The sequence below is a fragment of the Centroberyx gerrardi genome, chromosome 13 (assembly GCF_048128805.1).
Source record: "Centroberyx gerrardi isolate f3 chromosome 13, fCenGer3.hap1.cur.20231027, whole genome shotgun sequence".
NCBI lineage: Eukaryota > Metazoa > Chordata > Actinopteri > Beryciformes > Berycidae > Centroberyx > Centroberyx gerrardi.
The window spans coordinates 9,122,407-9,133,342 of NC_136009.1; the positions used below are offsets into that span (position 1 = coordinate 9,122,407).

The 10,936-nt window shown below is 44.3% G+C and overlaps 1 protein-coding gene across 1 annotated transcript; it reads right to left on the reverse strand.

Annotated features, from left to right (window-relative positions):
* Positions 1–754: 754 nt before the first annotated feature.
* On the reverse strand, positions 755–8,678 carry LOC139926783 (kidney mitochondrial carrier protein 1). The gene is made up of 9 exons (XM_071918603.2): positions 8,500–8,678; positions 8,243–8,390; positions 8,055–8,149; positions 6,550–6,635; positions 5,468–5,563; positions 4,758–4,882; positions 3,423–3,546; positions 2,898–2,978; positions 755–2,296 (listed from the first exon to the last, which is right to left on the reverse strand). The coding sequence occupies exons 1-9, from the start codon at positions 8,561–8,563 to the stop codon at positions 2,255–2,257; spliced, it is 861 nt and encodes a 286-aa protein (XP_071774704.1). The 5' UTR covers positions 8,564–8,678; the 3' UTR covers positions 755–2,254.
* Between the last annotated feature and the right edge of the window lie 2,258 nt (positions 8,679–10,936).

Here is a 10,936-nt window from a genome sequence, read left to right on the forward strand (position 1 = left end):
ACTGCTGTGTGTCCAACTCAAGCCATGGACATTATGGGATGCTTTAGTGTCTCGATTCGACATAGATGTCAACTGGACTTGCAAAGGCAACAGTGTCCTTTTAGGTCAATGTGACTGCAGTGTTTTAGACAGAATACAGACCAGACACAGTAGACAGACCCTCGTCTCCTCCGTCTGGCATTGTTTGGAGTTCAGATATTCAATGCAGCAAGCTTGTCACACCCGCAACAACGTGGGAATGCAACTCATGGTGGCTTAGATGAAGCAGATACAACAATAACAGTTCTCACACAACTAATAAGTCCCATGGTAACGCTCCCTAAATAAAAGAACAAGGCACACACACACACACACACACCCACACAGAGACTGGAGTTCACCGCGATCGTTCCCACTGCACTCCCTCGAGCTCCCATCATCTCCTCAAAACAGCTCTGATGAGGGAAAACTGGGAATTTACCCACAGAAATAAAAGAACAATTACATCTTAGATTCCTCTGAATAATTCATAAGTCGTTGTTTGCGGGATGCTGCGTGAACATGTGTGTTTGAGAGAGACCGAGGCTCCCTCAGAAACAAGCCTGTGCTACATTTGTGGGCCCAAAAGTAGTTGGGGCTGGGAATGTAAAGGAGACAGAGGAGGAGGCCGATAAACACCCCATTGATTTCCAACTGGGTCGAGTCCCGGCTCGCAAGTGTGGCTACACAGCGCCGCTCTGTGGATGAACAAGGAACTGCAAGGCAAAAACACCAGTAGACTTATTCTGTTTTATTTCAAATGTACAGAACCGAAGCAGCATTTACATCAGCATGACAATGTCGCAACGGCATACAGACTTTGGCACTAGTAACGGCTCACACACACACACGACAGCCAGCGACATATCCAGTCTTTACAGTGCAAGAAAACACAGCTCACGGATAGCATACCTCGTGCAAATACAGTGCGTAGAAAGCAACCTCAGAATTCTCTTATATACCTTAGAAAGTAAATAGTGGATCAGGTGCCGCAGTAGGTAAAGCTTTTAGTGCCTTTGACCAATAAACTTCTCCAAATGAACAGATCTCCAGTGTTCAAGACAGACCTTGGACACCCAGCAGTCTGACCCTAGTGTGTGTGTGTGTGTGGGGGGGGGTTACAACACTCTTTATATGCCACTGAGTGTTTACTGTTACTTAAGATGCGTCTGTGTTTGTCATTAAGTTCTTACAGCGATACACACACACCATATGAGACACAGGAGCCCAGGGAGCACCGTCCCGACCCAGTTGCCCCGAGGTTATATTTACAGTCTGGCATGAGGGACCGCTACTCTTGCCACATATGGGTGTGTGTGTGTGTATCTTATGCCAGCACCTGCACTCTGGTCTTCGAGCTGTTTATATACCTGCTATTATAGTACACTGCAATTTATTCTAGGCTCTGACTCAAGGTAAATACTCCAGGGAGAGTCAGAGATATTAAATACGTTCACCTTTTCGTACACCCATTTTTCTATTTAGCAATCTAGAAAAGAAAAAAAACACCAGATGGATTCCTAGCCCAAGCTTGTCGACTTGTGCGCACAAACGTTTTCTCTTTTCAAAAGGGAATGATCACTGCGATTGTCAGCGGATCTCCGAGATTCTCCAACAGTCCTTATGCGACTCGGGCATAGACAGGCAGTATCACAAACTAAGGCACTCAATTTGGAATCCAGAACAGGTGTAGAAGATTGAATCCCCTCATATGTTTTCCCCTATAATATTATAGCCATTTTTAAAGCAGGTGCTGAGTCAAAAAAACGCCATTAAAGAACAATTAATAGAGATACAAAGCCATTCAATCAATCCAAAGGCAAGTCACAGTGTTGGACTGCTATTGCGTCCTGGACGTCCCACCTAGTTACTGGTCAATAAATTAGGTGACATGAATCTGAGCATTTAAATTAATGGCTTAAACTTAAGATGACATTTGGATGAGCTGAAACAGGAGACGTGTGTGTGTGTGTGTGTGTGTATGTATGTGTGTGTTTGTGTCCATCACAGTGGCTTCCACACTTGCCGCAGGCTTAATGAGACATGTAGCCCATACAGGAATCAGGCAAACGCTCATGTTACCCCCCCACACACATGGGTCTATATGGTACATCGACCCCCTGTTCCCAATCCAGCGGTTCCATCGTGGACCCATACAGCCATTTGGTCCTTCCTGCCCTTCTTTGAGGGTGCGCTCCCTCGTTCTCGCCTCTTCTTCTCCGCCTCGCTCTACCCATCAGACGTCAATCTTCTTCAGCTGTTCGTACGTGAGGAAGAACTGGACACGGAGTAAAGGGCCACAAAGGAGGGAAGTGGAAATTTCCATGCACCGAGATAGAGAGAGAGATGTGACGCACAATCTGAGGAATTTTGGCTCTTTCTGTACTTGTAGCTCAAAGGCCCCGTTGTAGCTGTTTCCTTGTTACCTCAGCCTACTCTGCTGTAACCCAACAAGTCAATAATCTCATTACACTGGTCAGGCCTGGTTGCAGCACAATGATGACCTGCCAAACATCCCCCCTACCCACCCCCCAATCCCTTCTCCATCATCTTTAATAGGATCTTAGACTTTCACACACACACTTCACTCTCCACTGCTCCCATTTCTGCCCCAACCCTCTCCTCCTCCTCTTACCCCCCCTCAAGGGCCCCCTGGTTTCTTCCTAGCCCGGGGCAATGGGGTACTGAGGCAGTAGCCATCAGCGTTTAACCCAGTTACATAACTGAAGCATGGCTTGGAATGCACAACACCTTACATCACCAAATGCAACTTTCTCCACAGGCAACTCCCCCCCCCGCCCCCAACTCAAAAGACATCACATGAATGCAGATCATGTGTGTAAACAGACTGGTGCACTAATACGATGCGGAAAGGATACAATGATGTTCCATGGTCCCAGGCGGAGCCAGTTGGGGAAGAAGCCCTTGTAGAGGGCCATGAACCCCTCAGAGCGCCACGTCTGGAGAGAAAACAAACATGTTAAAACCCGCTTTACAAAAACAACCATTCCTCTAATAATCACCCTGAAGCCTGCTGTGGGCAGTACAAGTTTTACCTGGGACTGGGAAAACCAGCAACTTTAGGGGTTGATCAAATCATTTAATATCACTATTTGATATGAAACATTTATTATCACCAGAGGCAATGACTCGAACATACACACACTGGTACCTCATGCTAATAGACCTCTGATTATCAAAACTAAAAATCTAATCATTTTGACACTTTCAAGGAAGTCTGACATTAGAATTAGATGCATAGGTGTTCATTGCTCCTCTGCAAAACTGCTTTTATTACCCAAGTATAGAACCAGAGATAAAATTCACAGCGGTGCCTGCTGGACCTCCCATCTGAAGAGGCTGTCTATAACATGTTGAAGTTGTCCTGTTGAGCTGAGACTGACCTGCAGCAGACAGTCCAGTGTTCCCTGGTACAGAGCCCCTCCTCTCTGGTTCATCATGCGAGTCCGGACTACATCCACCGGGTTGGAGGCCAGAGCACCCGCCAGGCCGCACACAAAACTGGACCTGGGGGACGACAAGCCACAGGTCAAAGTGATAACATCTGACATCTTTGGCGCTCAGCGCTCATTGCTGTGGTGTTTCTGCACTGCACTTCCCAGAGATCACCTGTCAATCAAACAGTGTGTCCAGTACTGTGACATCTTTTTCCTTTAAGTTCCTGTAGGTGGTGTTATTTTCTTTGTCTCTTCAGCTGCTCATGCTGACTACCCAGTTCTTCTTCTATTTATTCCAAACAAACCGCTGTTGCAGCTGCCAGAAACATAAAGCACATCACTTCCTGTGCAGCAGAGGATTTTTCCTGGAAAAGGTTGAATTACTATTGTGTTATACCAATTGAATGAACTCAAATGTTGCACAGTTGCAGGTGTTACTAAGCAACCATTTCTCAAAGTAAGATTTTGGCTCAACTCTAAACTCAGTCGAAATCTAGGATGATGATCACCTCACCATGTGTTTCCAGTATTAAACTATCCAAACACAGGTGTGGATGTGAGCAGGACAGTAACAAAGGGAAAAATCAAGGTTGTTGATTGGGAAAAAGATGATGTCCAGCAAGTATGAATGTTAAGAATGCAGCTGAATAATACATATAGCCAGGAAAGAGAGTCTATATATGAAGAGTTGATTTCCAAAATGTTATACATCTATTTTGGAAAATAAACTTCATTCACCATCTCAAAAATGTAGATGATCCGGTCTAAAAAAAGTGTTGTCATTTTGTCAGCTAAGGACTTAAGTTACAGTGTTTACTATTATTTATAAAGTACCATCATTCGTTTTAATTGTGTGCAATGACAGTCAATCATTTGGTCAGAGTATGTGTTTGTCCAAACGGAAAATATCTCAAAGTACAGATGGAATGTCTAAAGACCATGACAATGTTTACTTCTATAAATACACACAGCCAAGTGGGGATTTGTTGGCTCAAATACAAAGCTTGGCATTATTGTACGTCTGCTCAGATATCCAGCAATTACAGCCTATTTTTAGACAGCTGGAGCTTGGCATGCTGAGTAAGCACAAACATACTGTACCTGGCTGTCAAAGCTGAATGTGAACAGCAAGAAAAAATAAAAAATGAAGAACTACACATGTAGGGCAGCTAGGAGTGTTAGCAAAGTTTCCTCTTTTGTAATGGCAGTTAGTGGCTAGGATTTGTGCTTTGCAGTTCTCTCTGTTATTCGCCAAACAAGTCTCGTGTCAGCGTCACTCACAGGAAGTGTGTGTAGACTGTGTCGCCCATGTGACCGGACATGATCAGATGCTTCTTGGTGATGTCGTAGACCGGCAGCTCGACCCCAACCACGATGGCCGCCCGCTGAGCCGTTAGAGAGACACCCTGAGAGAGAGAGACAGAGAGAGAGAGAGAGAGATTGCAAGTTGAAAATTTGAGTATGAAAGATTAATTGATACAAATCCAACAAACACTCCAGAGGAAGAGCGACTTTGTTCGCTCTGCGGCTTAAATGAGATTGAAAATGAAATTCACTTTGTTTTATTGCCCTCTATATAATGATTTGAGAATTAAGTTGTGCAATAAGCTAATTCATTGTGATTTATTTCTGATGGAGGAAGGTCAAAGACTTGAATATCTGTTTAGAAACCATGACTTTGACACTGCCCAATATATCTCTAAAGGCGTGGGAAAGAAGGAAGGAATCCTTATTTATTTTGAATTCTGAGTGAGATATTGGATACTATGATACTGAACTTCATTGTTTGTAATGTAATTTGAAATTGAATTGTAGATGGACATGCAGTCCATGTTTTCAGCATTGTACCTTTTGTTTCACCACTTTGTTTCACTCATAATGTAGTGTCTTGTAAGCCCATGTGGGCTGGGCACCAGTATGGTGTATGACACTATAATAAAAATAAATCAACCAATCAATCAAAATACAGCATTTTGAAGGTGTGTGTGTACCTTCCATAGTCCTCTTGTTCCCTCCTCCTGGTAGATGTTGATGAAGTTGCCCATCATGCTGCCCTGGATCACACTTCCCTGAGCCTGCATGCGGATCTGGGAGGGGCAGACAGGGGTAGTTGTCCATGAACTTGAAGTCAGAGACAATACACACACTCACAGCCTGTATGGAATGCTTAAAGTTGACCGAGCCAAGTTACAAAATCAAGTACGGGCGTATTGGAGGGCAAAGGCAAAATGTTTGGGATTTTTGGCGAGCACACTGTCCTGAAGTATTTTCCCCATCCTGTTTTCCAGGAATTCGCCACCCCGAGCTAGACTTTTGTTTTTTTCATTTCATAGTGGCCGCTGTTTACAAACCAGCCTCGGCTCGCTGTCTGGCTCCAGGAGGCTGTGATGAGTTGGCGGCTGCAGCAAGAACACACCGTGACCATAACGCAATGTTCTAAACCTGCAGCCACATCTAGTAACCCTTAACACACACACACTTAAGAGAGGAGGTCGTTATGCCTAATAGGGCATGGTGAGAAAAGGCCAGCCAAAACATTATGCGCACAGACAAGCAATGCACACACACGGATCATATTCATGCATCCGTATCGTTTACTAAGTCCCAGAGGGCTTAGTCTATAAATAATCCACAAGTGGTGGCTTGATAGCACCATGATGCCTTTCACTCCACTAGGCGCTCTACCAAAACCACAGTTTATAGCTGTCAGATGCATCTGGAAGGGGACTAGTAACACCCCCCCCCCCTCCCTGCACTCCCCTAGGTCTTAAAAATAGCATTGTGCCAGATTAAACATGGTCTTAATCCAAGGTCACTTGAGTTATTCCAGCTGTATCTATAACAGAACAAGTCTGAATGTGCTCTGAAAGAAGACTGCCCTGTTTTTCCACGGAGGGCGGCTGCGCGCCATTTGTTGCGGTTCTGAGAAATGAAACCAAACCAGCTCTACTGCTCTGGTGGATAATTGATGGCACGACTGCACAGATTGAGAAAAATCAGGACAACACACAGGGGGGATCCAGCACAACCTTTATGTGTGTGTGTGTGTGTGTGTGTGTGTGTTATTAGCTACCTTTAGCACATCTGTGGGGTTGGCGATGGAGGAGGAGATGACTCCGGAGAGAACACCACACGCCACGTTAGTCAGCAGTGTCTCATCTGAAAGAGGAGAAGAGTGGGAGGCATGCTGTAACTGTAACTAGGCTGTGTTCCAGGCATGGGGCTGTAAACTATTGCAGTTTCCCATTAAGAGTCTTATTACACGCGCAGACACACAGTTACAACGAACCCCTCGCTCTGCAAAAAGGAGACACGTTGAAGTAGGTCACACACATGTCTGCGCCTCCCCTGTGACCTTCAGGAGGGGCGGGTGGGTTAGGAATGTGCTTGTAAATGTTACTGTAGAAGCCTCTGGTGGGGATGTGAAAGACGCACAGGCACCAACTCCAGCAGTTTCACAGAGCCCACACACTCTATAGAGACAGTGCATAAAAAAGGCCACGCCCATCATGGGGGAAACCGCTGCGCCGCTTTCCATTCACCTTGTGTGACTTAATGTGCGTCATTGTCATTATTGCCCAAATTAAACATGCCTAAAAGCTGTTCTGTGGTGGGCTTCACAGCCAACAAACTTGAAAAATGTGAATTTCAGTTTTTTGGGCTCCCGAGTAAAACAAGGGAGCCGCTGAGAAGAAAAATGGGGATCTAGGCCGTACGGAGAGAGGCGCTGACTGGTACATGGTAGAAGAGGGGGGAAACTTTGGGACCCTGAGACTAAGTACACTTATAATGTGGCCAGTATTTTGTCACTGGTCAGTAACTTACCAGTAATTATCTAGTTATATTCTTGTAAGATAACCTGAATGTTAAAATGTGTTTAAAAGCTACCATGCTGTCCTAACATTAGGTTGCTACTAAGCTAACATCACTGAGCCAATCCCTCTCTATACACCATCTGAGTTGTGTTCATGTGTGGGTCTCAGGATAGTTTGCTCTGTATTGACTGCCAGTCCAGGGTGCAAAAATAATGAGAAATCTCACTGACTTGTTAGCTAACATAAGATAACGTTAGTTAACAACAATCCACTTTAATAACCAATGTCACGTCAGCATCGCTCAAACTTATAGTCTGAAAAGCATAGCTGTATTTCCAATTTTTAAATATTAAGTGAAATTATTCAAAGTCAACTTATTATCTTACCTGGTGATTCAATTAAGTAGTGGTAAATATCGAAGTATTTCACTTCTGGCCACTGTGTGGGATCATTTATCCAGCTTTATTGAAAAAGGACATTGATGGAGGCCAGTTCATTTTTTCAGTGTACCTTCTCCTCTCTGTTTGAGGCAGTGTGCTGAAATAATTCTTTGACAGACTTGTTTACTCGAAAACAGGAAAAACCAGGCTGTCCATATCTGTTAAGATTTCCTCCCGATTGCCGCTTTTGCCGGTTTGTCTGTTTTCCCCCACGGTGGGCGTGGCTTTCGAAGTATGACGCGCTCTGCAGTGTGTGACAACAATGTAGTGATGTATGGGCATGGGACAGCCAGACTGTGTGAGCATGCGTGACTGGGTCTCACCCTCAGGTCTGTCAACTAGTAGCCGCTTGAAGCTTTGGTAGGTGCCAATCTTTATGGTCCCATAGGATGCCTGACGCAACATGGCAGGGGCAATACTGTGAAAGAGAAACAAGGAGGTATTAGATTCTAACGCCTCTGTCTAAAACGCACACATGCGCGCGCACATACTGTACATACAAAAGACTCACCCTGAATACAGTGCTCTGAGCCCCTCCTCCCTGCATATCCTGGCCATAGCATGGAGCATGCCTCTGTAGCGGATCTCTCGGTATTTGCTGTCGCCCACCTGGCCTTGAACTTGAAGCCGCGTCTTGGTTAAATCGATTGGGAAGGTCCCTGCAAAACAGAGCGGCGGATAATCACGCATTAGACGGTGAATCACATGTAGGAGTCAAAGCGTTAATCCGCCCCGGCCTAGCTAACAGACACAAGACACATCACTCACCGCATTCCGCCGTAACAGAAGCCAGACCGCCGAAAACAAAGGGTTTCCAGTTAGCGTTGGACATTTTCTCCCGCTGCTTGTTGCGTTTGCGTGAATATCTCTCGGTGAACCGGCGAGCAGGTACCAATTTTTTATATTGCAACGGCTTGCAACGCGTTTCATACCCTGCCGGCGTTTGAGAAGTCCAGCCCCGTGTCCCTCCTCCTCTCGGCCTTGGAGGAGGATTAGTCCGCCACGCCCCCAGGCCGCTCTCCCCGCCCACTGCCCTGTTGCTTGGCAACCGTGCTAGAGAGGAGGAAGAGACAGCAAGTTCTCGCCAAAGATCGTCTATTTAGACATTATCAATACATCAGTGTGTCTGACTCTCTTGGTTGTATTTCTGCCTTGTAGTTAATGGCAGCAGTGAGAGCCTTTCTCATCTCCTTACAGTGAAGAACATTTTCATGTGTGTGAATTTCACACTGCTTCGAATGAACTTCTTTCTGAATCAGTTTGAGCCAAAGTAAGAGGAATAATATCGTAGACAGTTCAAGCATGTGCACATACACACACACACACACACACACACACACACACACACACACACACAGACACACACACACACACTGTACACACAGGCAGCCATTGCATTTTAGAAAGTTCCCCATTATTTATTAACTCATTGATAAATACAATTGATTATATTAATTTATTAATTATTTATTATTCATCCCTTTAACCAATGACCAGAATAAAGAAGCTGATTCAGTCCATCATTGATATAAATAGCACAATAAATCTCCGCTATTAGCTTCATTATTGTCACCTCAATACACAATAGAATAAGCAGCTTCTCTTTAGCAGTGTCGACATCAACATCGACATCATCCTTGGTGGTGTAGGTGGCTTTTCTGTTGCTGCAAGGTACGTTTCACACAAAGTTAACCAGATTGTTACTAGTTTGTAGACTTTACATTTGAATTTGTACGCTGTGAATGAGAATGCTGTACACAAATGTTTTTACAGTTTATTAGTTTGTTGCTGCTGTTTCTGCTTTATTTAACCATTCCTCCCAACCGAAAAAAAGGTGCAGAGTGTAGATGTAGAGGCAGCTCGCCTTGTAACACAAGCTGATCCAGCCAACACCTGCCACGAGGCTCCAGCTGCTGCTGAGGCCGAACAGGAGCGGCCCACCATCCCTAAACAGATGGATGGGGTGGTTGAGCCCATGAGGTGAACCCAAGTGGAGGAGGCCACCAGCAGCAGCAGCCGTGCTAAGGAGGAGTCCACCTCCACTAACTATATCCTCAACTCCATAATAATAACAACTCAAAGAAGTGAATCTCAAAGCTTAATTTGACATATTTTGCCTGCTAGTTCTTTTTCTTAATGGACCTCAACACTGCATATATATTTTGTGTACACCTTTTTGTTAGTAGTTATGGCTTGTGAATTATACCCTGTGCTTAGGAGAGCCTCCTGTCTGTCATGTGTATTGACTGTGTGTGTGTGTGTGTGTGTGTGTGTGTGTGTGTGTGTGTTGGTGCATGTGTATGTGTATGTTAGTCTCAGAATGATTTGGATTTGTTGCCATCCATGTAAATCTCTACACTAAAGCATGCTGCACCCAGTTGGAGTACTGTGAGTGTGGAGTGGACAGATCTGGCCAGCAGTGTTCCTTCCTGACCCTGCGCAGGTGAGTGACATCACATCCATCACAAACACCCCACCCAAGTGTTGTCGTCATTTTCGGGGCTCCGGGATCGTGTCCGGTTCCTTTTATCTTTCGCCTGTGTCTAAGATGAATAGGAGTTCTGGTTCCCATTTAGGTTTTGTCCTGTATATATGTGAAGGCATGGCATTAGAAATATCACAGGGCTAATTTATTATATGTGTTATCAACTTAATTTTCATCCCATTATCGATGACCTGAACACATACAGCTCTCTAGATGGGGTACTGATGTTGGCTTATTTCACACCATTTATTCATTTCATCTTGACACACAGCAATGCAGCTTTTGAATCAATTTTAAGAACTCCACTCACATATGATGATGACTTACATATGATGTAATGCCTCAAGACCTTCAAAGGACCTTGAATATTATTCAAGGAAATGTTAGCAGTCTGGTGATATAACTGATTGCTGCTGCTATCGTTTATTGAAAAAGTGTAATTATGATCAATAATAAGGTAAGACAAGTAATAAGGTAAGATGAGCTTTATTGATGCCAGAGGGAAAATTGGGCCAATACAGCAGCAAAGAATAGACATGTAGGTCAAAGAACTAAGAATAAAAAAGGTAATAAAGGATATAAATAAAATAGAATGATATGAAAGATAGAGCATTTCTATGATGCTAATAAAATGGCTTTTCAGTTACAGAATAATCCAGAGTCCTGTGCAGAATGTACCAATGAGCAAATGTGTGTTGTTGACTTTTATATATAATATTA